The 25,264-nt window shown below is 36.1% G+C and overlaps 5 protein-coding genes across 14 annotated transcripts; 4 read left to right on the top strand and 1 right to left on the bottom strand.

The window, feature by feature from the left end:
- Positions 1–457: 457 nt before the first annotated feature.
- On the bottom strand, positions 458–5,937 carry LOC110714791 (protein PHR1-LIKE 2-like). Of its 7 annotated transcripts, none has more exons than XM_021893345.1 (7): positions 4,992–5,937; positions 3,023–3,099; positions 2,889–2,901; positions 2,041–2,110; positions 1,859–1,928; positions 1,461–1,598; positions 458–913 (listed from the first exon to the last, which is right to left on the bottom strand). In XM_021893345.1, the coding sequence occupies exons 1-7, from the start codon at positions 5,242–5,244 to the stop codon at positions 866–868; spliced, it is 669 nt and encodes a 222-aa protein (XP_021749037.1). In that variant the 5' UTR covers positions 5,245–5,937; the 3' UTR covers positions 458–865. The 7 variants fall into 7 exon arrangements, with proteins under 7 accessions (XP_021749037.1, XP_021749034.1, XP_021749032.1 ...); XM_021893342.1 differs by having other exon boundaries at positions 2,041–2,119; positions 4,992–5,936; XM_021893340.1 differs by having other exon boundaries at positions 2,847–2,901; positions 4,992–5,911.
- Positions 5,938–7,171: 1,234 nt separating this feature from the next.
- Positions 7,172–14,136, top strand: LOC110714958 (pentatricopeptide repeat-containing protein At4g37170-like). Of its 3 annotated transcripts, none has more exons than XM_021893516.1 (5): positions 7,172–7,304; positions 7,835–9,615; positions 9,735–9,755; positions 9,930–10,185; positions 13,796–14,136. In XM_021893516.1, the coding sequence occupies exon 2, from the start codon at positions 7,963–7,965 to the stop codon at positions 9,433–9,435; it is 1,473 nt and encodes a 490-aa protein (XP_021749208.1). In that variant the 5' UTR covers positions 7,172–7,304; positions 7,835–7,962; the 3' UTR covers positions 9,436–9,615; positions 9,735–9,755; positions 9,930–10,185; positions 13,796–14,136. The 3 variants fall into 3 exon arrangements, with proteins under 3 accessions (XP_021749208.1, XP_021749206.1, XP_021749207.1); XM_021893514.1 differs by having other exon boundaries at positions 9,698–9,755; XM_021893515.1 differs by having other exon boundaries at positions 9,735–10,185.
- LOC110714823 lies at positions 9,544–13,281 on the top strand. The gene is made up of 6 exons (XM_021893374.1): positions 9,544–9,586; positions 9,698–9,755; positions 9,930–10,185; positions 11,104–11,660; positions 11,863–12,569; positions 12,635–13,281. The coding sequence occupies exons 1-6, from the start codon at positions 9,544–9,546 to the stop codon at positions 13,279–13,281; spliced, it is 2,268 nt and encodes a 755-aa protein (XP_021749066.1).
- A 2,323-nt stretch (positions 14,137–16,459) lies between the features above and the next one.
- On the top strand, positions 16,460–18,890 carry LOC110714971. 2 transcript variants are annotated; one of them, XM_021893526.1, is made up of 4 exons: positions 16,460–16,793; positions 16,885–17,027; positions 17,737–18,328; positions 18,594–18,890. In XM_021893526.1, the coding sequence occupies exons 2-3, from the start codon at positions 16,906–16,908 to the stop codon at positions 18,278–18,280; spliced, it is 666 nt and encodes a 221-aa protein (XP_021749218.1). In that variant the 5' UTR covers positions 16,460–16,793; positions 16,885–16,905; the 3' UTR covers positions 18,281–18,328; positions 18,594–18,890. The 2 variants fall into 2 exon arrangements, with proteins under 2 accessions (XP_021749218.1, XP_021749219.1); XM_021893527.1 differs by having other exon boundaries at positions 16,460–17,027.
- A 1,591-nt stretch (positions 18,891–20,481) lies between these two features.
- On the top strand, positions 20,482–24,685 carry LOC110714968 (probable aldo-keto reductase 2). The gene is made up of 5 exons (XM_021893523.1): positions 20,482–20,856; positions 21,889–22,089; positions 22,836–23,008; positions 23,195–23,297; positions 24,230–24,685. Exons 1-5 carry the CDS (start codon positions 20,653–20,655, stop codon positions 24,566–24,568), a joined length of 1,020 nt encoding a protein of 339 aa, XP_021749215.1. The 5' UTR covers positions 20,482–20,652; the 3' UTR covers positions 24,569–24,685.
- Positions 24,686–25,264: the final 579 nt, after the last annotated feature.

Here is a 25,264-nt window from a genome sequence, read left to right as displayed (position 1 = left end):
TCAAGGAAGTGTGTTTTTCATAGATCTGACATTCATGGATGAATTGAAACCATAATATCATTTCAATTATGATTAATTGATTATTACATACCAAGTATATAATAAGACAATGTCGATTCAAATTGATGCATAATTAGTGTAATCAAGTTTTCCAACATTTTTCTCGTAATTCTATTGTATAAAACAAGGGACAAGGGGTGAAAAGAATGTTGAGCGATATCATTCATTTGAGACAATATCTTGAGACGTAAACAGAAAATTAAGTTCAAGAATAAAATTTTTGAAAAAACAGAAAATTAAGTTCAAGAAAAAAAACTAAATAGCTCATTAAGATCAAGAGTAAAAACTAGAATGCTCGTTAATCATTTGCATATAATTCGAACAACTAAAGAGTAAATGATAGGAAAAAAAATGACTCATTAGAAATAAGTAATAAACTAGTAATTAAGATATTAGCTAGAAGAAAAACCATAATGAAAAAATTGACATTTAACTACTAATTCACATATAGACATCAGTTACATCAGTAGGAAATCAAAGTCCCTTGAACAATCACCCATCCAAGTTGCAAACTACAACAATTACAATCCATTAGAAATTAAGAATGTCATGAAATTTGAAGAGGATATACTACTACGCGGAATTACCAAATGGCAAGGCACAAAATTGGTACTAAGGGTGCATGACAGTCCACACAGGGCGTTGAGTTTGTATTTCCTCGAATATGAATAAAAGGAGATGCAGATGCATCTCATGTTAGAAACATTAGTAATTAAATTTACAAGCTACAGATTCTACGTTCTTCCGGGTAGAAGTATGACACATGCAGCAAGGTTGACAGAAGTATTACACAAATCAGCATCATTCAAGCACTTTGTCCACCACTGACGATTGTAATTCCAACTTCAGGTAGCTGAAATGCAAACTCCATCAATTTGTATAGATTAAGGTTTGTCATAAATTAAGCAAGCTAAGCTGTCCTTCCAAACAAGATCCAACGCTCACTGAACCAAGCCCATAATTGCCCTTGCGCTCCACAACAGCTAAAAATCATTCATTCTGAAACCTCAAAAACATTATACCGTGTCAACAGTCAAACAACTTTCAGCAAAACAGTCATCCCTCTGGGAATTTACAGTGTTTGGATAGAGTAAGATGAAGAAATGAGCAGAAGAGAAAGTGAGATATTCGCCTCTCCTTGTTTGGATGTGACTTGGGAGAGGCAAGGGAGGGAATTGGAGGAGTCCATTTTCCTTCCCTTTAAACAAACCAAATCCTTACAAAATTGAACGAAAAATGAAGGCTCACACCTTCCCTCCCCTCATTTCCCTTTCTGACCCCCCTCCCTCCCCCCCCCCCCCCCGGGTTCCCCTCCCTTCCCTTTCTTTCCACAATAGCTATCCAAACATAGAGTTTTGGGCACTTTATAAGGACTGTAAAGAGTAATTAGTTTCCGATACCTGACCTTGAAGTGTCTGCGCGTGATTTTCTGCAATTGCAACCCCCATAAGTTGATCTGCAAGGATCTTACATGCTTTCTCAAGCATTGCCATATATCTTCGCTCTGCATCCTGGCGTATCTGTAAGTGCTTCTCAGCCTACAGTAAGTAAACAGCAAAACAAATTGATCAACTACCTTCAACTTCTCACAGAACTGATTATTGATAGACCACAAAAGATAATTAGTCATGCAAAGAAATCAACAACTCTATGGCTTTGTTCTTTTCACTTAAGTGAAGTTAAGTTTTAAAAAGGGCTACCCAAGAAGTTTAGCTAAGTTCCAATCAATTAAACATTTTTCGGGTGTAATGAGCAAAGCCTTAATGTTGCATGCACAAGAACTGAGGAATTTACATACCTCAACCTGCAAATGTAGTTTAGTCTGCACCTCCATTTGAGTTCTCAAGGCCTCCTTAACCTTATAACCCCTTTTCAAGCCCAATTCACCATGAATGTTTGCAATATTAGATGTATAAAGAGCATAAGATCTAAGAAAGCGATAATAAATATAAAAAAGAGTAAAGATTCTCAAATTCTTACTCATCCATGTCTGATGTTGGCAAACTTGAAGAAGAATTACTCGTGCGAGGGCTCTCCAAATGGTATGAAGCTGAAATTCCTTTGTTCATTATTGTGGATGATCAGTAAAGACAAATGAGAGAAGTGTTTTTCTAAACTAATTACTTCAAATTCTAGTGGATGACCAATGTTTTAATACTTTAGCTATGGATATTCACATTAAAAGAAGTTCTAGCTATTTTACATTTGTTTTTTGTTGGGAAAGATATGTAGGATTGGGACTTGGGAGTTAAAGGACACAGATATAGAACCCCATAGAATGTGAACCATCATACTTTGTAGGTCAATGAAACATAACTAATATAATACATAGGAGACCAATTTCCAGCCACTTTGCACAAAGTTACAAATTAAATAATTGAGTTTAGCTTTAAAAAGAATGTCCTGTGTGAAAATCCATAATAATGCACGGATTTATAATGAGACATAATCTATTACTGGGAATGGATTTACATTACTTTGGACATTGACGTGAAACAATTTATACAAAATGGCGTATGAGTTCATTACTTTCCCCTTATATTCATGACCTTGTACCAAACGAGCAATCAATTTGATCAAGTTGCACTGGCAAGCTTGTTAAATGTTAATGAAAAAAAGATGAGACAATCAAGCAAGACATTTCCTTTGTATACAGGATACAAGAAAAGTAAGAAATTTGATTAGATAAAAATCTGAGGAATTTGTTTTACGGCATGGAATGTTGTATTACTTGAATATGATGCCATCTTTAATTATATAAATACTCATTTTAGTGTAACACGCACCATCTTTTGGAGCCTCAATCATATCCTTCCCCGATTGCTTACCTAATCTGTATTTCTGCCATGTAAAAATAGAAAAAAAAAAAAAAACAATCAGATACTTACCAGAAGGTTGACAATGGTTGCATAATTTAACTCTCTGAACATGTGGAGAAAATAGTTAAAGAACAAACTTAAACCTGAAGATGACTTTTCAAATGGAAAAGAGTCAATCCTTTCACACCCATTGTCCGCATTATAGCCTTAGGTGTAGCTTCTGCACAGATAAATCACATTCAAACATGCATTAGAAGATCATATGTTGACATTATTTACAACTAGCAAATGTAGACAAAACCAATGAAGGTCTTGCTAAGAAAGCAAGGCTCCAATTTGGAAAACAAAATTGACAGGCTATAAGAAAAGCTATACATGATCAAGTAATAAATCTATAAAAAGCATTCAGAACAAAAAACTAGACATTCAATAGGAAAGCTATAAGTTATTCAGTGTAGCAGCAGCAGCAGCATTGACAACGTAATAGCCCAACATATACTCGCCATATGCCAGGTTTGGGGAGGTCCACAGGTACACAGCTTTGCCTATAGCCATGAACCAGTAGACAGACTATTTCTATAAGTAAAATTCACATAACAGTATAGCACTTCCAACAAAATTAATTATCACGCAGTTCTAAAAAAAATTCTTCGTATTAGATTGATAATATACTCCCCCCCCCCAAAAACAAAACACACACACACACATGAGGATCACCTACAAGCCATTCAAGTGAATGAAGCTTCAAAGGCATCATCATCTGTAAGAGTTTATGGTTTATAGGTCTAACCGTCTAAGTAGATAGTATGATGGATAATAGTACAAGATTACATTTGGATATGCAACACATTACATTGGCATCCCTAAAGCTCTTCGTAGCATATCAAAAAAACAAATTCAATTTCCTATTGCAAACAACTCTCAAACGCATACCAAAGATGGCATCTCATAATCACACATGTCAAAGGAAAGTCCTAACAATGTACTTCAACTTCATTATCAGCAATTCAGCATCCCTTGCTACACAAAAACTCTATGAGGCAGCATTGCAGCAAAGAGCCACAGGTTTTTTAACAATACATCAAATGGCACGGATCCATTTGACCTTCTACGAAAGCAAAATTAATCAAAATCTCTACAACAATAACTTGAAGCACTTCTTTCACCGTATCACTTTCTCCTATACATTGGGACTACCATAAAACCTTACTAATACTCTGTAAGTCCATATCCCCTCTCACTTTCGTGTACCGCACAACAGCATATGATGCCATCTTTTATCAAAACAGAATTGCAGTTAGCCTCTACGTCACATTGCCACTTATGTAGAATGGCCAACAATTTCATTAATTAGGAAATACATTATTTTACTGACCAATAAGAGGGAAGCCTAAATTGTGAAGAACATATAATTTCTCCTCAAGCATCTAGCAGGCACCCAAATTTAGAAAGAATACCCAACAAAAAAATCCACTTTTCTTGATAATCTCATACATAATTATAACAATAACCCCCTCACCTTAATTCCACCCACCCTAATCTCCAATTAATCCAATTCCACAAATGGCACTATCCAAGAACCATTTCTAGTATTAACCATGAGATCATCATATTCTATGATTCTAGGCGTTCCAACACCCAACTTACCATGTTCAGACACACTACAACAAAGTACATTAAAGTATAAACCATTTTGCACAATTAACACCAACAATGTGGATGTGAGCTAGCTTACTCGATAAAGTCTTCGGTACTTGTAACATACACAAGATCAAATCCCGTCTACATCTCTACTTTCGCGGCTAATGGCTATCTATACACCCAAAAAACCCAACATTACCACCACAATTACATTAACCCCATTAATTCCACAAAACAAAACCAACCCATTTACACAATAAATAGCATCAAACAAAAGTACAAAAAGAAACCACAATAATTACAAAACAAATAAAGGTCAAACAACTCAAAGTCATAAATGCACACCAAATCAACAATGTCATACTACTAGATACTACCCATAAAACAAAATCAGCAAAACCTTAAAAATCAAAAACCAAAAAAAAGTTAATTTATCAGATCCAAAAAGAAATTAAAAGATTAAAAACTAACTGTTGGGCCCGCCAAGCTGAGTGACAGCATCAACAAAGCGTTCATGGAGGTCAGCAGTCCACCGGAGACGCGGCTTTGGATCGGAAGTCAACACCAAACGTGGGTCCCCTGTTGCGGCGGCAGAAGTGGAAGTGGGACCCACTTGATGAATCTCATCAGTGGGACCCGCCATTACACTTAAAGACTCATGGAGTTGCTGCTGCTGCTGATGCTGAGGATTATGGTGATGGGGTTGAATAAATCTTGGATACATTTTCAATCCCAAAAAAGAAAAATTGAAAATTGAAGAAATTGAAGAACACCCAGATGAAATTAATACCCTAAAATTGAAAAAGATGGGAAATTTAAGCAAAAAGGTTGAAACTTTGAAAGTAACAGGAAAGAAAAAGGGGAGAATCTGTAAGAAGTAGTAGTAGTACTGAGAAGAGAAGCTGAGAAAGTAAGTTGGGGTTTATTTTTGCTTCTAATTTTTTTGCTTTTTAGAGGTTGAGTGAAAAGGTAAAATTGATGGGGAATTGGGGATGATTTCTTAAACAATTTTTTGGTGAAATGAGTTGTCTATTATCAAAGGACCACTATTTTTCTGTTCATGACCTGGAATTTTGGTTCTACTACAGTGTATGTGTGGTTTCTTTTGAATTTTTATTTGGGTTCTTGACTTTTTTTGTTGTGTGTTTGATTTGGTAGAACTGTAGAAGTCTTCTCTTGCTTTTCTCTCTCTTTTTTTAAAGGTCAAGTGGGATTAATGAGTTATTAGTTGCATGATTATATGTTTCAATGTTTGTATGATTACATCTTTCAAGGTTATTAATTTAATTAACTGAAACGATAATTGTTAACCTATGATAATATGGTACCGGGTGAGATTTAGAGGTCAGGGATATTATTAGAATTTGAGGATAGAAAGTAGTGATGATTTTGATTGTACTGTGTACAACGTATAACCAGTTGTACATTGAAAATTGCCACTTACAAAGTTATTGAGTAGAATTTGATCTATTTTACCTAGAGATTTGAGGTCCTTAATAATAGTAGAAAATCTATTTTACCCTAAAAAAGTCTCTATCAAATCAAAAAAACAATGTTATCATATAATTGGAATTAAAAACTTGGAATTAAGATTTCATAAATCAAACATTTCCTTACAACTCTCACAAACTAGATTCACATCATCACCCATTAAACCCAACTCACTTACTAAGAGCCTGTTCTTTTCAGCTTAATTTCAGTTCAGTTTAAGTCAGTTCAGTTCACTTTAGTTCCTAATTTCTTTCTCTCATAAACAATGCAATTTAGTTCAGCTCCAATCAGTTCAGTAAATCAGAAACATGCCTTAAATGGCTAACCTATTAGAGGTGATCAAAGATTCAAAGTTAGCCCGGTCCGATTTTGGGCAGAAATTTTTGGCCCAAAATCGAGTTGGGCCGGTCCGGCCCGAATATTTTTTGGGCGGGCTTCGGAATGCGTTTTTATGCATTTTTAGTTGATTATTTTTTGCTCTACTCGAAAAGTCCGCATGACCCGATCATTTTGGATGAGTTTAGGCATAAAATTTTCGACCCGATTTGGCCTGGCTCGAGAAGTGGGCTGCTTTTTTCCCTCGACCCGCCCTTGCCGACCCGCCCGATGATCACCTCTATAACCCATTAATGAAATCAATGCCTATGGAGGAGCGAATTCCATGAAAAATACTCGAAAACAGTACATTGCGTACTTACCCCATATTTTTATGAATATCCCTACGTATGTAGGATTCACGTTGGTCAACAAAAAACAAAAGCCTTCGTATCAAAATTATTTGGGGTCGGCTAATATGAATCTTAATTAGGATTCACGTTGGAAAAAAAAAAAAAAAAACTATTTTTTAATTTTACTACGTTTTTTTTAGGGTACGTATTTTAAAAAGCATAAATGGGAAAATGGCGGTTGAATTTCTTGTCTCAACCTTGCTTCGAAAAGATTGGAGGTAAATCAGGGAAGAAAGCAGCATTAAAGCTAGTGAAACCAGTATTAAGTGACAGAAAATCGGAGGTGAAATCTCCAAGCGTGGAAAAATTGGGGAAAATTAAGGACGATCAGGTGATGAGACGATCACCTAGGTTTTCGGGTTCAGAATCGGAGATAATCGTTGGAATTGAAGTGAAATTGGGGAAAAAGACGCCATTGAAACTGATAAAATCGGCGGAATGTAAGGAGAGTGAAGGAGAGTTGGGGACGGAATCTCCGAGCTTAGTATCGCCGGAGAATTTGAAGAAAATGGAGGAAGATAGGGTTTTGAGACGTTCGCCGAGAGGATTGCCGAGCTTATATCTGGTATGCAATTTTCTCTGTATTTTGCAAACTTTGTAAAATTTCATTTCTCTGCTTGACCTTTATACTTTGTAAATTTAGTTGCACACCATGTGTTCGTCAAAATTCCTCAATCTACTTTTCTTATTTTAAATTTATTTTTTTGCTTTGATTTATTTGTTCTTGCTGTTCAATTCTGCAATGAAAGGTAAAGGTGCTAACTTTATCAGTCTCATCGTATAACATGCTGGGTATTTAATATAAACTTCTAATTAAATGTCATGCCTATTAAGTATTCGACGAAATTCCCTTATTCCTGGGTTGTTTTTGATGTCTTAGGAACTATAAACTATGATTAAATTTGTTGATTTTCATAATTTTCTGGGTTTTTGCTATTGAATCTTTATAATTTAAACACCGTATGACCATAAACAGAGCAAGAGAAACCTGATTGATTACTTTTTATTTGTATTTTAATTTAATTACTTGTAAGAGTGGCGATCTATTGATAATATTTCAAATTCTAATTGTTTGAGTCTTTGATGATGGGCAAGAATGGAGGATATATGATTAATACACAACATCCAACATCCGTCTTTTTGCTGTAACTACCATTGTTCCATTAGTGCACATCGGCTGTTCAATGAAATTTCCATTAGAAGTCGAAAGTTGTTGAAGAATAATGGTTTCATGGGGAAGTAGGTTCATATACCTATCAACTAAGAGAACTCTTTGGAAGTTTAGAAGGGTGATTTTGAGAAAGGTACATGTTGGAACTGATGTGAACAAGTATGATTTATGTACAACACTTAATTCTTGTACAAAGATTCGAAATTCCCAATTGGGTTTGCAAATTCATGCGAAGATAATTCAGTATGGTTATGGAGATAATTTAATATTGAGTAGTGCACTTGTTGATTTTTATGCAAAGTGTTTTGGGATTGAGGATGCTAGGAGCATGTTTAATGAAATGAAGCAGCATGATGAAGTGTCATGGACATCTATTATATCGGGGTATCTACAGTATGGATGTGGAGTTGAGGCCAACTTCTTGTTCAAGAAGATGCTAACAAGCGATATTCAACCTAATTGTTTCACTTATGTTAGTGTTATTGCTGCCTGTTCTGCTGAAAAAGAACCTCTTAAACAAGGCTTACTAGTTCATGCTCATGTTATAAAGCTTGGTTTTATGGTTGACAATTTCGTGGTTAGCTCCTTGATTGATTTTTACTCAAAATGTGGGTGTGTAGATGCTGCTGTTTTGATTTTCAATGAGGCAGCAACCAGGGATAGTATTGTCTACAACTCAATGATTGCTTGTCACTGCCATAACCTCTATGTTGAAAATGCAGTCAGACTGTTTTTACGTATGAGAAATCAGGGTATTAGCTCTACAGATTTCACCATGAGCAGCATTTTGCATGCATCTGGGAGGCTATCAGTTCTCCAGGTTGGGAGGCAGGTGCATGGATTGGTAATAAAATTAGGTTCTTTGACCAATCTGTTTGTTTTGAGCTCTCTGATTGACATGTACTCAAAAAGCGGTAGCATTGATGAAGCTCGTTATGTTTTCGATCAAACAATTGAAAAGAACTATGTTTTGTGGACAAGTCTAATTTCAGGGTATGCTCAGAGTGGAAGAGCAATAGAGGCGCTAGAGCTGTTTGATCACATGTTGGGCAAAGGGTTCTTCCCTGATCATATTTGCTTTACTGCAGTTCTCAGTGCTTGTAATCATGCAGGTTTACTTGATAGAGCTGTAGAGAACTTCAAGAAGATGATAAAGGATTATGATCTGTCTCCTACAATGGATCAATATGCTTGTCTAATTGACTTGTATTCCAGACAAGGGCATATAAAAAAGGCAATGCAATTGATGGATGAGATGCCTTTTGATCCTAATTCTGTCATATTGAGTTCGCTATTGAGTTGCTGCAAAACATATGGTGCCGTGGAATTGGGAAGAGTGGTTGCTAATCAGCTCTTTGCTCTGCAGCCACAGGATTCTGCTGCATACCTAACAATGGCTCACATTTATGCTGAAGCTGGCTTATGGGATGAGGTTGCCAATATCAGAAAATTGATGAAGCCAAAAGGAGTGGAAAAGTGTGCAGCATGGAGTTGGGTTGAAGTAGATGAACATTTGAACAATTGAGTTATTCTTATTGGTACATCACGTCATTAAGCATCTCTCAACAATTTTATCTGTTCGAGCACCTTAATTTGGGAAACAAGTTCCATCCGGGAAGAATGTGAACCAATGATGTGGATCAACTCACTTCTTGCAGGGGAAGTGCAACAAGAAAGTATGAATATGATACTTGTGAATACCTAGGTACTGCCCAACTCTCAATATTATTTTTTGTTTTCTATCACTACTATGGGTTTTTTTAATCATTATTTTGTTTGTCTTCTAGGATTTATGTTAATTATCGGCTTACCTGCTAAGTGTAGTTGGAACCTCAATCCTCTAAGGTAAATCAGCTTGTCTCGAGGAGCCAATTCACCATGGTGTTGTATTTCTGTTTTGCAACATCAATCTGTAAAGAAAAACCCAGAAGAATGCAGAAGTGTGCAAGAGTGAAAGGTAATAAAAGAACACATACTTCAAATTAGGCTAATACATATGTTTCATATTTGGAATGCTAGGGGGATAGCAAGAGATGGGTTCAAGGGTAACATCAAGCAACTCATCAGAGATCATGATCCGGACATTCTCATTCTCACTGAGACAAAAGTCACTAAAATTGGCTGCGAGGAAATTGTTGAAATTCTACCCTACAACTCGAATGAAGTGCTGGACCCGGTGGGGTTTTCTGGTGGGATCCTCATCATGTGGAACTCGGGTTTCCACGACCTCTTAGTAGTCAACAAGGAGCCTCGTGCAATCCATGCTGTTGTGCAGGTACAATCACAAAAAAAAATTTCTTCTTTCAGCTATTTATGCACCTACTTCTTATCATGCTAGATTAGAATTGTGGGATGCTTTAAGATTAACTTCACAAAATAATAGCTTGCCTTGGTTGGTATGTGGGGACTTAAATGAAATTTGCAATGACCATGAAAAATGGGGGGGGGGGGGGGGGGAATAAACATCCTTTACATCAAATGAGGGCTTTTAATGATGCTATTCATGATTGTAACTTGATTGATCTAGGCTTCTCTGGTCATAAATATACCTGGTTCAATAAACAAAAGAAAAAGCCAATTCTTGAAAGATTAGATAGATTCTTAGCCACAAATGACTGGATCCAAGCATTCCCAAACTTTGTAGTTAAGCACCTAACAAGGATGTCCTCTGACCATAAAATCCCCTGCTCCTCTCCCTTGATCACAAGCCTTCCTTTCCTGGAGAAAAACCATTTAGGTTTGAGCCTTTGTGGCTGAATGAACCTGACTTCACCTCCTTCCTATCATCCAAATGGCCGTCATATACCTCCTCCTTACACCACAAGCTACAACAACTCACACCTGATCTCAGAGAATGGGCTCAGAACCTAGCCTTTAATCAGAAAAATACAAAAAATAGACTTCTTGCCAGGATCAATGGAGCCCAGTTAGCTTGCCAGAACAATCCCAATAATACCAGGCTCTTTGAACTAGAACAACACCTACAGCTGCAATTAAATGAAATCCTTGACCACGAAGAACTCTTCTGGCAGCTAGGGCTAGAACTGAGTGGTTGATTCAAGGTGACAGAAACACTACATTTTTTCATTCTACTGCTATCATCAGAGGGAATAGGAATAGAATTTTGTCCCTAAAAAATAACGTTGGTGAATGGATTGAAGAACCTGGCCAAATTCACAATCACATTCTGCAGCATTTTAAAAATCTTTTCACTTCTGAGCCTTGCTTTCCCCTCCCACCTGTGCAATCCTTTAACTCCATTGACTGCTCTCATCCAGCTACACTTTCTGAAGTTAGAGAGGCCCTTTTTTCCATTGGTGGCCTCAAAGCACCTGGCATAGATGGTTACCATGCTATTTTTTTCCAATTTTCCTGGGACACATTAAAGGATGATTGCCTCCTCTCTGTAAACCAAGTGCTCTCCTGCAAAATGGTCCCGGAATGCATGAATAGGACTGTCATATGCCTAGTTCCAAAGATTTTGTCTCCCACCCAAATTACCAGCTTTAGACCAATTAGCCTTGTTAACACCTCTTACAAGCTCATCTCAAAGATCCTAGTCAACAGGATAAGACCTCACTTGTACAACATTATTTCCCCAAACCAGAACAGTTTTCTAAAAGGTAGAGGGACTGAGGTGAACTACATTCTAGCTACTGAAATACTCCATTCTATGAGAAAAAGGAAGGGTAGCAGAGGTTTATTTGCTTTAAAGCTAGACCTTGAAAAGGCCTATGATAGGCTTGAGTGGTCTTTCATTCACCACTGCCTCCTGTTTTTTTAACTTCAACCCTTCAACTGTCTCTCTTATCATGTCCTGTATCTCCTCTGTATCCTCCAACATTCTAATAAATGGCAAGCTTTCCTCTCAGTTCTTCCCTGCTAGAGGCATAAGGCAGGGGGACCCTTTATCCCCTTATCTATTTATTCTTTGCCTGGAATTCCTTTCCAGGAAAATCCACACTGAATGTAGCCAAAACAAATGGAAGCCCTTTAGATTCAGAGGAGGGAGTGTTGCCATCTCCCACCTTCTATTTGCAGATGATGTCCTTTTATTTGGTGTAGCTGACAAAAAAACCTTACATTCCATCTCTGAAACCTTAAAAAGTTTTTGTTCTCTGTCAGGCCAGGAAATAAATGAGGATAAAAGTAAGCTTTTTTTCTCTAGAAATACACCTATGAGCTTGAGAGATGATTTTGAGCAATGTCTGAATGTTAGCTCCTCAAATGATCTAGGGACTTATCTAGGCTACCCTTTGTCTGATAAAAGACCCTCAAGAAGACAGCTTTCCTCAATCATTGACAAGTTGGGGAAAAAATTAGCAAACTGGAAGTCAAACCACTTATCTAGTGGGGGTAGACTTGTCCTTCTGAAATCCTCTATGCTTTCAGTTCCCAGGTACTTGTACTTGATGTCCTGCATCAAGCTTCCCCAATTCATTCTAGGTAAGCTGGATTCTATTTGTTCAAATTTCTTATGGGGTGGGGATACCATCAAGAGGAGAGTAACCTGGATTGCTTGGAAGAATATCTGTAAAGAAAAGGAGAATGGGGGTTTGGGGATCCTAAACAATAGTGAGATGAACCAACTAGGCCTAGCCAGATTATGCTGGATGGTGGATACTAGAGTAAACTGGCAGGGAAAGTCTTATTTGAGAAGTATGTCAAGTCCAAGAGTAGACCTACCCCATTTAATAAGGGATCTCATATATGGTCTGCTGTAGGGAAGGGTTGGGAGTTATTTAGCCATAGCCTTCACTGGGAGGTGGGAAATGGGAGAAGCATTAACTTCTGGGGGGATAGATGGTTACAAGCTGACACTGTCAGATCCCAACTCGTAGGTCCCATCCCTGAGTCAGCCACAAATTCTTGCCTGAGTGATATCCTTTCCAGCAGTAGAGTTACTCTAGAACATAAGATGGGGTTCCAGCTTTGTGACAACTTGTGGAGCAGAATCCAAAGTGTTAATTTGAATCCTAATGAGGACTACAATTTCACTGCATGGTCAAAAAAAGGGAGGTTTGACACCACCAGGGCTAGAGAGTGGCTAGTTAGTAGCAGAACACTTTCTGTTAATATGCATCTCCACCCTGACTGGGACTGGAATGCTATCTGGAACTCTAACACTTACCCAAAAATAAAAGTCTTCATGTGGCAACTAGTATGGGATAGACTCCCTACTTCCCAAAATCTTCATCTAAGAAACATCAAAAATACCAGCACCTGCCCCTTCTGCCCAAATCAAATTTCACTGAGAGCATTGACCATCTCTTCAGTTCTTGCCCCAGAGCATCTAAATTCTGGCAAAACCTTTCTCACCCATCCTCCACCCCCAAATCTGCAAATGAGAGCTCCCAGCAATGGATCCTAAGAAACCTCAAAAACAATCAACCTGCTCAAAATTCTGTTCTCTGGAGCATAACCTTCGGTTTTGCTCTTTGGTTCATTTGGAAAAGAAGGAACTCTTGGATTTTTTCAAAAACGAACACCAACATCACAACCTCTACTTCCCAGTGCCTTTGGGCTGCTAGTGAGTGGTTTTTCTCCACATCTCCACACACTAGAAATCTAGAATAGAGCCTAAATCCTATGCCTGGGAGGCCCCTCCTCAATCCTTCCTCAAAATCAATATAGATGCTTCTTTCCTTCCACACTCCAAAAGCTCTGGCTGTAAATCACCTGGGAATATGGATAGAGGGATTTCAATGGAAAGGGTTCTGTACAGATGCCAAGGATGCTGAATTAATGGCAATCAAACTTGCTCTAGACTGGATAGAAGAGAGAAGATGGAACAAATGCATTATTGAGAGTGACTGCAAATACATCATTGAGGATATTGGCCAAAATGTTCACACTACTCTAACACCAAAAACAATTGATTGCAGGCTGCAGCTCCAAAGATTACCTGAGGCCAAGCTCTTCTATGGTGAAAGAGGGAAGAACATGGTGGCTGACATCCTGGCTAGAGATGCAAGGGAGAAACTAAGTGTTTTGAATCTTCGATGTAATATTGCTGTACCCCCAGACATATGTACTAACTATCTAGCTAAAGACATTGCTACTATTTCTAGGGATTGTATTCCACAGGATGCTATTTTGTGCCAAATTTTGTGCCAAATCCAGAGGGGTAGGCAAACTTTTGTAAACAATTTAATTACTAATTAAGCCACCTTTTCCCTCCAAAAAAAAAAAAAAAAAAATATACCGCGCATGTTTGGGTTGAGTATGACATCAACTGGCACTAGTATCAACTCATCTTGTTTTGCATCCAAGTGGTGATTCTAATCATTGGATTTGTTTTATGGTATAGGTTTTAGGTTTTAATCTTTTTGGTTAACTAAATTTCATTATGGTTTTTGATTGAAGTATTACATCCCCCTCCAGAATCCCAACTCATTGTTGAAAAATCTGAAGAGAAAAATCGAGTTAAAGTAGAGCAAGTTTGCTTGTGCCCTGCACAATCAGTTTTCAATCAATGGTGCTTAATGATATGTCACTTTATAAGATCTGAATATTTATTTTCAAAGTAAAACCTCTTCTATGTTCATTGGTGAAAATTATGTACTAAGGGCCTAAGGGAATCACTGCTAGGTTCATCCATGGAAGTTGAGTGATCAGGCTAAATGGCGTAGTCTATGGACAGCAGGTGAATATTGCTCTATGAATCCTTGTTGGTCTTAAGAGACGGAAGTGGCTAAGTTAGCCAAGCTGAGTTGAGTTCAGTGTATATATTCTATCAAGCCTTTTTGAGTTGGAAGAAGGAATGTGTTTGTGAACTTATTTGTCTAAGGCCTTGTTTGGTTGACATGGGAATTAAATTCCCATAGGAAATTGTATTTCATGGGAAGTTATTTCCCTCATGAAATTCCTAGGAATTTCCTAAATTTGTTTGGTTGGCAATGTGGGAATTTAGAAATCCCATGAATTTTGATTGACCTAGGGGGGGACTAGGTAATTTACTTCCCTTGTTTTGTAGGAAGTTGAAATTCCCATGAATTTCCACTTCCCTCATTTTTGCTTTTTTGTGTCAACCAAACAACTCCTCAATTTCTCAAATCCCATGAATTTTCACTTCCCTCATTTTACATTGTCAACCAAACAACCCCGTGCTACAGCTCCTGGATCTGCTTCCAAGTGAGTACTGACTACTGAGTAATGCATATAGAATTTTGTCTTGCATTTTATCATTCTTGTGTACGATAATTTTATGCTACATTGAACAATGGAGTTGAATAATGAGTGACATGCTATTTTAAATGATGCTTCTTTGTCTAAGAGCGCACTCTCACATTTCAAAATCCGTTATCACATTGTCTTCTGAATCTCTCGTAATTAAGGATATGACATGATTTTACAAAAGACCCTTGATAATAGTAAAATCACTCATTTTTAGTAGTGATATCCAAATATGGTCATAAATCATTATGACTCCATATTATATTTGAAAGGTGACAACTTATATAGTGCAAGTACAATTTAAGATAATACACAATAATTAACTTCAGATGGGAGAAGCAATTTATCTATTTTATTATGGGTGAAAAAAAATGTGCATTACCATATAGCCCAAATAAGTGAAATCATGCTGGTGTGGTCCTGTGTTGCCTGTGCTAGATATGTACAAATGTACAAGTATATAGGATTATATCTTTTTATATTCCTGAATATATGTTTGATTGGACAATCCAATTGCACTCTGGAAAATTTTAAATTTAGCATCCTACAGTGGTTGAAACAGTCAAGAGTGATAACAGAGAATAATAATTAATACAAATTGTTTATGCATTTTTTGTGCCTGTAAATTCAATCTTTGATAACTAGTTGGTTTCATTCGATCTTAAGCTTGTGGGTACAAAGAAATTCCTTTGGTTGCTCTATTTGTTGCTCAAGGTGGTGTCTTTGTAGAGATTAAGGATTTGTTACATACTTCGTATTAAACTTTGTATTTCATTTTGGCCGATAATTTTACACTAATCTTAAGAAAAAAACAACTAATCTTGCTTCCAGTGCTTCTATTTCAAACTAAAAAGTCTTTGTATCCAAATCCTTTTCATGATTCAAAATTTACGAGAATATTTTCGTATATATTAACATTACTAAGTAATTTCATATAAATATATTGATGGAGACATAAGCTTTTTGCTATATAAAAACGGGCAATTTTTCTATGTACAACCAGTTATACCCTTGTATATGATATTATTAATAATGCTACTAATATTATTATTTTACCAATTTGTTTATGCCTTGACAGTACATGGTTAAAAATTTAGGATTGGCTATATCTTAAAATGGTACAAAGGGTTGTAAAGAGTGAAGTTTCTTATCAAGAGGTGTTGCCCTGGATCAGATAATACTTGATCAACTGTACAATTACTTTTGCCATCAAAGTAAATTAGATCTTTTTAGGGAAAAAACAAGATTGTGGGCAAGTGTATGTAAAAAGACTAGAAATGAAGAGTGGTTGCCGTACAAGATTGCTCCATCACAAACATATTCACATTCACTCCCTAGTAGTCCCTACCTTCATTCTGCCAACATAAAATCACTTGCACAATTTCACTCTTTCTCAACTCATTAAATAAAATCTTCATTTGTTGGTTCAACCACTTGACTTTTTAGCAGTAACAAATAACAATCCCTCCGCCCACAAATAATCTTCTTGTATTTCTTTCCGTATATATGATTTAAGCATTCGTTAATTCCGATTATTTTGTCTTCCACTTTCTAATATTTGGATTTTTTTTATTTTAATTGTGGGTTCTGTTCCTGCTTCTCCATCATGGGTTTTTATTTAATGAATTTTTTGTAGTACAAATAATTTAATCTATACACTTTCTTGTATCTATGTTAAGTACTATGGTGTAAGATTATTTATGTTTGGTATGTCCCCTGCTTTCTCCTTTTCAGATTTTTATAAGCAACTAAACAACACTGTCTAAGCTATCTTTTTTGCAACTTTTGTTTTCATCAGGTGATTTTTAAAATTTTGGTAATGATGCAACATTATGAGCTCCAACAGATGAATAACATGGAGACAGCCGAAAGCTCGGCGGAGCGATTTTATGTTTGCACTGAGACTACCGCTGAATCATGCACCAAGCTCTTCTCCATAAGGTACGTTATATACTCCTTCCGTCCGAAATTAATTATCACGTTCATAGCGTACCTAAATCTGGACAAGTGTTAATTGTACTGTATAATTAATCCTATTGTATACTGAAGTTTTTTGAAACTGTGAGTCTATTATATGTCCGAAAATAAGGTCTTTGCAAAATCTTGGTGTGAGACGGTTTATTATATATACTACTTCCGTTTCTTATTATTTGCAACGAAGTAATAACACTTTCGCTAGAGAAGTAGAGAGGGAGTGTATAATCAGTTAATCACTTCCAACTTGCATTATATTAGCTGTTTGAGGATCATATATTGATTTAACATGCTCTTTAATTTCAATTGGAAATTTAGAAGGTATAAGGCAAGCTGGTATAAGGGCTTGATTTTGTTAATATACTCCGTACTACGTACTCGATTCATTCTATGAACTTGTAAACAAATTACATTAAACACTCCAACAAATTGAATGTACGTGGTAAGTTTTGTTTACTGTAACCTGTTAAGTTTTCTAATTTTCACTTGGCTAAATCAATAGCATGTACTGTCTCTGAATCTATGCACTTCTTCTTGTTCTGCAACCTTTCTGTTTTGCCATTTCATCAATGTTTAGGTATTAGTTTACCAACTTCTGTAAATTCTAGCTGTTTTAATTTTTTATGAGCTGCAAGGTTAAGTGTATCACACTATTCTGATGTAATTTTCCCTGCAGACATTATGTTTATCTTTCGCGTCAAAAGAATACATTTCAGAACTGGCCATTCCAGGAGAAATACCTAAAATCGTGCCTTGAGTATGGTGTTACAAACGTGCTTCCACCTCTTGAAGCTCGAGGTGTACTTGAAAGGACAAGTATTTCATATGATGAGAGAAATGTGGCGAATGTAGGAAATGATCATGACTTAGTTGAAACAACATTATCTATGAAATCTGAACAAGTCCAGTACATAAACGAGGTCACAGCCATAAATCCTAGTGCAATATCAGCGCAAGAGGGGAATAAAACAAGGAAGTGGAGGCGTAAAATGAAGACTATGGCAGAGATTTTCGCTACTGCAAAGCGTTGCACTTTAGAAGAGGTTGATGAAATGGATGACTTAAGTTGCACTTCTGTTACAGCCCTGGATATAGACAGAGAACATAGGAGAAAAAATCAGGTTGATTTCGAGTACTTCGATTCTAAATCAGAGCTCACTGATGATGGTGCAGATTGTAATAACAGACTGTCCAAACGTATGCCAGTGTTAAAGTCTTGAAGCAGATTACCAAGTTCATCATTTAGTACAACTAATCTAATTACCAAGGTACATCAATCTCGCTTTACTAGGGTCTTGCATTTGATTTTTGTTTAGTAGTGTTCGTATTATTGTTACAGTTTAGGAAGACTTAAGTAGTAGAGTTCGTATTATTGTTACAGTTTAGGAAGACTTAAGTGTGATAATACACCAATGAGTCAGGCTAGTTGCCTCTACTTGTGCGTCTTTCCTTTGGTTCTATTGGTGAATTTGTCTGGTGTTATTTTCCTAATCAACTTTAACTAATACGAAGTAATTACTTTTTTCTTGATAGAATCGGACAAAAGGATGTAACAGGAGGGCGCGAACTTATGATTCAAAATCATCATTCGAGCTGCAGGATGCATATATATTTATGTCGAAGTGAAATACTTGATTTGAATCTCATATTGATTGTCATTTTGGGTACTGATTGTCATTGCTATTGGAGATCCGAAGATCTACGTGCAAAACATTGTGGATTTGTAGAGTTCTAGAAACAAAGGTGATGAAGTATGACTCACAATACATTTGATGGTCAAATATGTTATGCACTTATGCTGTATTTTGGTCTCATCTTCTTTGCTTAACTTTACATATAGACAAGTCATGCATACATAATATAGTCGTGCAATCGCGTATGTTAAATAATATGTACTACTTCGTACATCCCTTAACGCATCTCTAAACTTTTAAAATACCTCATACTACTACTCTTTTGGCAGAGAAAGAAGACATCAACGTAATAAAAAAGCAATACATGCATAAACTAAAGTTTTCTTGCACCTTAATTTAATTTTACATCAATGTCATCCCTGTGCCTAATTCTTGATACTATATAGTAACTTATTGACAGAATATCTATATGATTTTCCAACCCATATGATGACTAATTTCTCGAGCCAAATCGAGCAATCACATTGCATTACAAACACGGAATCCTCTATTCAAGGTCTCATTAAGTTGTGTAGGCGTAGGGAAAACTATCAACAAAAAACTTTCAAGTCCACCACAACTAATTATCTTATAAGCAATGATGTTGTACCATGGAGACTTCATCTAGTGAATATCCTAGAATCCCCTCAAGCTCACATCGTCGTGATTATTCTACTAATATTTGATCTCGCGATATCCTTTATTGAGCTCTCTTCCTCTTTAACACCAACCAAATGCAAAGATGTGGAAGGAAGAAGACTAGAAACATGGTTTCATTGGGCAGGAATTGCAATTCTAGGCCTCTTATTTTTGAAAACAATCCTTTTGTGTGTAGGGTTAGGGAGGGCATTTTTCGAGAAGCTAGGCTATGTTGTTGTAGTGGTGGCATTGGTGTTAGAGCTGGCCTTAGTGAGGGTTGGAGGAGGATTGTTGGTGGTGGTGAGCTTATGGCGAGTGGTTCGAGCCGTGGAGAGTGTGTTCGAGTTAAGTGATGATGCCATTCAAGCCAAGGTTGAGGAGGTGGTTAGTGAGTTTGTTGTGCTAAGAGAGGAAAATAAGAGGCTTTTGGACACAATTGCTGAAGAAGAGAAGATCATAGTGCAGCTTCAAGAACAGCTTGGTGGCCTTTATACACAAATGTTAACAACTTCAAATTTCTAATCTACTAGTATTGTAAATGACTTGCTTATCTTTGTACAATGGTAAATACTTTTATACATTGTTATAATGGATGCGAGAAAGACTAAAAAAAATCAACAAATACAAACACAGAGGTTCAACATTGATCACTTGTAAAGTTACAATGCAATTAGATACATCCACGAACAATCTCTAATGATTCAGATATTATGTTAACCTTAATTAAGTCCAAAAATTGTTCCATCCAAAATCAATTAATCGATGTTAAAGTTCACAATTTTACTCTCACATAACATGCATTTGATCATATTACTTTTGTCTCTTATTAATTCAACTTGATCGATAAAGGATTGAGTAACAAAGTAAAAAATAACAACGGGCAAATAATCATTGAAGATGAAGGTAGAAGCCAAAAGGTAGTATGAAAATAAGAGGTGTCAATACTTGATCCGACCAACCAAAAAAATATCTGATTAATATAATAATTTAGAATGACTCACGTTTAAAATTAGACCCGACCTGATCTCACGAACTCGATAGTCAATATGGGTTACACTAAAAAATATTTTCGACTTTTGTTATTTTGTTCTTACTTTTCCAGTATCACAATTCTACAAACATCACTACATCATTATTCAATTTAGTGAAGTCATGAATGAAGTCATAACTGCCTACAATTCTCTCATTCTCCCACATTTTAAAGGAATTATTTTTCTCCAATAAAATTGGAAACAGAAAACCCAGAAAATTCAAAATAAAATCATCAAAAATTAAAATCAATGGCAGAAGTGCAGAAGATGAAGTTGGGTTCGCAAGGGTTAGAAGTATCAGTCCAAGGACTTGGGTGTGCAGGAATAGTTCGACCACCAAAGCCAGAAGATGAGATGATTGCTCTAATTCATCATGCCATTAATTCTGGCATCACTTTTCTTGATACTTCTGATATTTATGGCCCCTTTACCAGTGAAATTCTTGTGGGAAAGGTACAATTTCTTCATTTTTTCCTTATTGTTCTTGTTAAAAATTGAGATTGATTTAGCTTTTTGCAATAATTGTGGGTTTGATTGTAGTTTTTGTATGTTAAAATTGATGGGTCTTGTTGAAAAAGCTACAATTTTTCATATTTTTGGTTGTTTTGGATGTTAATGTATCATGTAATTGGAAAATTAGTGGAGTTTGTTTGGTTGACTTTGTGGACTAGCTACTGATTCTCATCCAATTTGTTTTGTTTATATTATTTTTAGTATTTGAGATTGTTTATGCTAATTGTTTACTATTTAACCATTTTTTTGTTTTGTGGGGAGATTATTTGGAGGTTAAGCAATATTGTTAAATTTGTCTGAGAACAGGAATTAAAATGTGACACATTTTGTGCTCTTGGTTGATTAAATTTAATATTTTTAGTAGCTGTTTGCAAACCTTGATTGATGTAATTGGTATTTTGTGGCTAAGGTTTTGAACATTTATGCAGAAAAAAAAATAAAATTGATGGGTTGTTATTAGTTGGTATGATGGTTGTATATGGATACTCTATAAGTCTATATCAACATATTATGATTCCTAAGCTAGCCAAAAAAATAAATAAATTGCAAAACCCCTTATTTCGAATGCATAATCGATATCTAAGAACTCGAAGAAGATCTAGTCCTGTGGTGGCTGGGGTACAAAATTTTACACTTTTGTTTATGATTAGACTGTCTTTACTTGTACACAATATTCTGATAGAATTTTTGTGGTGAGCTTGGTGGGAAAAGCACTAAGTTCCCTCCTTTTTGTCCCCCTCTTGTAAAAGGAGACTAGTTATGATGGGAGGAGTACTTCTAGTTTGGGGGCAAGTCTCGTGGATAGGGTATTGCTTAGGCACAAAAGTTTACAATGCTATTTTACATCATGTTTGTTGAAGTTGAATATAAATTTCAACACGTTTTGCCATACATCCTCCTGCATTTTGTTGTTTATGATGATATTATTGCTAGTTTTGTTGCAGACATTAATGTTCTTGATTAATTAATCAGGCTCTAAAAGGAGGGATGAGAGAGAAGGTACAATTAGCTACCAAGTTTGGGTTAATATCAGCTGATGGTAAGATAGAGGTGCGGGGTGATCCTGCCTATGTGAGGGCTGCTTGTGAGGCTAGCTTGAAGAGACTTGATGTTGATTGCATAGACCTTTATTATCAGCATCGTGTCGATACCAGTGTTCCGATAGAAGTAACGGTTAGTATTTGAATGTCTCTAATTCATAGCCTTCCCCTATTTATACTTTAACTTTTATATTTGTTACCCGTTTACTGTTTTGCAAGAACTGAATGAGGTTCAAATTTGAGATCTCTATATATGCTATTGGACTAGTTTATTTGTAAGCTCTTCCTTTTATTATTATTATTTTTCTTAACTTATGTAAGTATGTAAGTTACACCTGCCATTGGCTCCTCTAAATTTGTGCAACTAAACTGCACTAATAATTTCCTAGGGGGATACATTTACTTGTTTAAATGAAAATGATTATTTGTTTGAGGACCTACTCTATATTGAACGGCTGAATATTATACTTGTACTAAACGTCAGTGAACTGTGACAGATACAAATGTATATTGGGAGACTTTCTTCTTCTGTGATGAATATTGGTGGTTAAGAGAATAGTGGGAGTGGGGTGGGGGGGTGGGGGGGGGGGTGGGGTTGTTGAAGCTCACCTCTGCACTCAAGTTTCAAGCATGTATTTTTGTTTTTTTATTTGGTGAATTGCTGCAAAAAATTTGGATCTTTTGTGCCAATGAACAGTCCTACTGATTTAAACCTTGTAAGATGTTACGAGTAAAATTGGTTCATCATGTTGGCTTCATTTATTAATTAAACCACAACATTCTGTTGTCTAATGCTTCATATAAATCATATTTGTTAATAATACTGTGCTGCCCTCTCTGGCTGCTGCTCCTATCATGATTCTGCTGTCCATCTTTCAGGTAGGTGAGCTCAAAAAATTGGTTGAAGAGGGAAAGATCAAGTACATTGGTCTATCAGAAGCATCTGCTACGACAATCAAAAGAGCTCATGCTGTCCACCCCATAACAGCTGTGCAGATGGAGTGGTCTTTGTGGACACGAGATTTAGAGGAAGAAATTGTGCCTACCTGCAGGTGAGTCCACTGTTACTTTTTTCTTTTAGAACTGCACAAAGTCTACTGATTATGATAAGTTTGGTGAATTCAGGAGGATCTTCCTCACCTATGGTTGGAAGTCATGGAACCATATTGTATAGTTATAATGGTTGTAAGTTGTATTTATTTATCTTAGTACATGAGCATATTGTTGATGTTGAACAGAGAACTAGGCATCGGAATTGTAGCATATAGCCCTTTAGGACGTGGATTCTTTTCATTGGGAGCCAAGGTGGTTGAAAACTTCTATGAAGGTGACTACCGAAAGGTGTGTTCAAATTTCAATGCATTTACATTAAAAAAATAGTGGCCTTCCTAGCATTTTATTATTGTGTAAACTTGCTACATTTTGAAAAAATTCCCCATCATATCCTGTTGATAGTTTTGAACAATTTTGAAAAAAGGCCTCTAGTTGGCAAATTTTCAACTTCAAATTACAATAGGCTATAGACTAAATCATATACCTCTGGCAATTGTCCCGTGTATTCAATTGCTGTGAAGTTTGAAGTTCTTAGCTGTCTTTTGACTCAAAAATCTACTAAAAACAGCCTCTTTGCAAATAGAGGATTAGACATCAAGAGCATCTTCACTATTTCTCAGGCTAGACTGTTTAGACTTTAGAATCAAGTCATTCAACTACCTTTCAAAGGCAGGAGTCATTTTAGAGGTGTTGAGGGTGATGGCTAATGGGGTAGTATATTATGGCTTTGAGCAAAGGTTTCCTTTGCAAATCTTGTAGACTATTATACATTTGTTTTGCACCGTTTGCCTTTTCATATTAATATCTGGGTGAGTAATCTTAGATTAGTGCAAATAATGATAAGAGTATTATAAGTTAGTGGAATAGTTGGCTTTTCCATCCTTTTTCTGTATTTACTATAATAGGACGAGAGAAGATGGGAGTATTAGAACTAGAACCACCATGAAAGGAACGGGAAGCTGATGTCATCACAGAAACCAAGAGTATGACATTCTGCATCCTTAAATCTTCACTGATGCTGTATGAATTGTAGAGGTTTTGGTGTTTGGCATATGTAAATCGACGGTGTTTTAATTTGGGTGTGGAAGTTGGATGTTATCAGGAGTGATTCCCTTATTATTTTCAATTTTATGTGTTCTTCTCCATTTATTACCCACTTTTTCTTTTATTGTCATTATTATATACTTCGTATATGTGTGTGCTGATAAATATTCTTGTAGAATATACCGAGGTTCCTGCCTGAAAACCTTGAGCATAACAAACACGTTTTTGAACGGGTTAGTGATATGGCTGCAAGGAAAGGGTGCACTGCATCGCAGCTCGCTCTTGCTTGGGTTCATCATCAAGGGGACGATGTCTATCCTATCCCAGGCACAAGCAAGATCAACAATCTGAACCAAAATATTGCAGCCTTGACAGTGAAACTAACACCTGATGAAATGGCTGAACTCGAGTCGTATGCTTCTGCTGATAATGTGAAGGGTGATAGAACCTGGACTAAAACCTTTTCTTGGATGGATTCAGATACCCCTCCTTTGTCTTCTTGGCAATCATCATAGAACAATCTATTGCAAAAATATGTTGTATTCTTGATTCACAGGTACAAAAGTTATAAATAATGTGTTCACTTGTTTGTATTCAAAATTCTTTATCCATCATTTTTCGAATTAGATTAACTCTAATAGGAAGTATGAAGTATAATTTAAGTCCCGTCAAAAAAAAAAAAAGTATAATTTAAGTGATTCAAAGTTTTCTCCTTTTCTCAAAACTATTTTGGGCTTCTAAAAAAATGCTATTCCTCAAGAACTCCTTGTTTGGCCCAACAATTGTTTCTCAAGCCAAGAAATGCTTCAAAAAGCTTGCCAATTATAGTCTAAGTACTTAATGATTTATTTATCTTGTTCCTTTTTATTAATCTAACTTGAATTATTGTGATAAAATTAAAGCAAGTTGGATGATATATATATATATATTTTTTTTTTCTAATTATTTTTTCTTAAAAAATTATTTTTATATCATTTGTAAAGTCATATGGGATTTGTTTTAAAGTTTTGGATTAACCTAATTAACATTCACATGCATATATACAAAAGCAAATTTGACAAATTTTAATGAGCTATCGAAGCTTGTGGTGTATTGTTAATTTGTTTAAAAATAGTATAGTGCACCCGGGTGCACCACGAACATTAGACACGTTTTGAGAAACAAGGGCGAAAAAAAAAACATATTAATGTTTGAAAAATAACATACTAGTG

This window comes from Chenopodium quinoa, unplaced genomic scaffold (assembly GCF_001683475.1).
Source record: "Chenopodium quinoa cultivar QQ74 unplaced genomic scaffold, ASM168347v1, whole genome shotgun sequence".
NCBI lineage: Eukaryota > Viridiplantae > Streptophyta > Magnoliopsida > Caryophyllales > Amaranthaceae > Chenopodium > Chenopodium quinoa.
The sequence above is the reverse complement of the archived record's forward strand: the minus strand, read 5'-3'. Positions and strand labels throughout refer to the sequence as shown.

What these genes read in the sequence shown, in the direction of transcription:
- LOC110714971 (XM_021893526.1), top strand. Translation starts at nt 16,906, where the DNA reads ATGATGCAACATTATGAGCTCCAACAGATGAATAACATGGAGACAGCC. An exon ending in ACCAAGCTCTTCTCCATAAG is followed by an intron (nt 17,028 to 17,736) that starts GTACGTTATATA and finishes TTTTCCCTGCAG; the next exon opens with ACATTATGTTTATCTTTCGC.
- LOC110714968 (XM_021893523.1), top strand. Translation starts at nt 20,653, where the DNA reads ATGGCAGAAGTGCAGAAGATGAAGTTGGGTTCGCAAGGGTTAGAAGTA. An exon ending in GAAATTGTGCCTACCTGCAG is followed by an intron (nt 23,009 to 23,194) that starts GTGAGTCCACTG and finishes GATGTTGAACAG; the next exon opens with AGAACTAGGCATCGGAATTG. An exon ending in ATGAAGGTGACTACCGAAAG is followed by an intron (nt 23,298 to 24,229) that starts GTGTGTTCAAAT and finishes ATATTCTTGTAG; the next exon opens with AATATACCGAGGTTCCTGCC.
- LOC110714958 (XM_021893516.1), top strand. Translation starts at nt 7,963, where the DNA reads ATGGTTTCATGGGGAAGTAGGTTCATATACCTATCAACTAAGAGAACT.
- LOC110714823 (XM_021893374.1), top strand. Translation starts at nt 9,544, where the DNA reads ATGTGGATCAACTCACTTCTTGCAGGGGAAGTGCAACAAGAAA. An exon ending in AGGGGAAGTGCAACAAGAAA is followed by an intron (nt 9,587 to 9,697) that starts GTATGAATATGA and finishes TTTGTCTTCTAG; the next exon opens with GATTTATGTTAATTATCGGC. An exon ending in GCCTATGATAGGCTTGAGTG is followed by an intron (nt 11,661 to 11,862) that starts GTCTTTCATTCA and finishes ATTCCTTTCCAG; the next exon opens with GAAAATCCACACTGAATGTA.
- LOC110714791 (XM_021893339.1), bottom strand. Translation starts at nt 5,244, where the DNA reads ATGTATCCAAGATTTATTCAACCCCATCACCATAATCCTCAGCATCAG. An exon ending in ATTTGAAAAGTCATCTTCAG is followed by an intron (nt 2,902 to 3,022) that starts GTTTAAGTTTGT and finishes TTTACATGGCAG; the next exon opens with AAATACAGATTAGGTAAGCA. An exon ending in GATTGAGGCTCCAAAAGATG is followed by an intron (nt 2,120 to 2,846) that starts GTGCGTGTTACA and finishes TAATGAACAAAG; the next exon opens with GAATTTCAGCTTCATACCAT.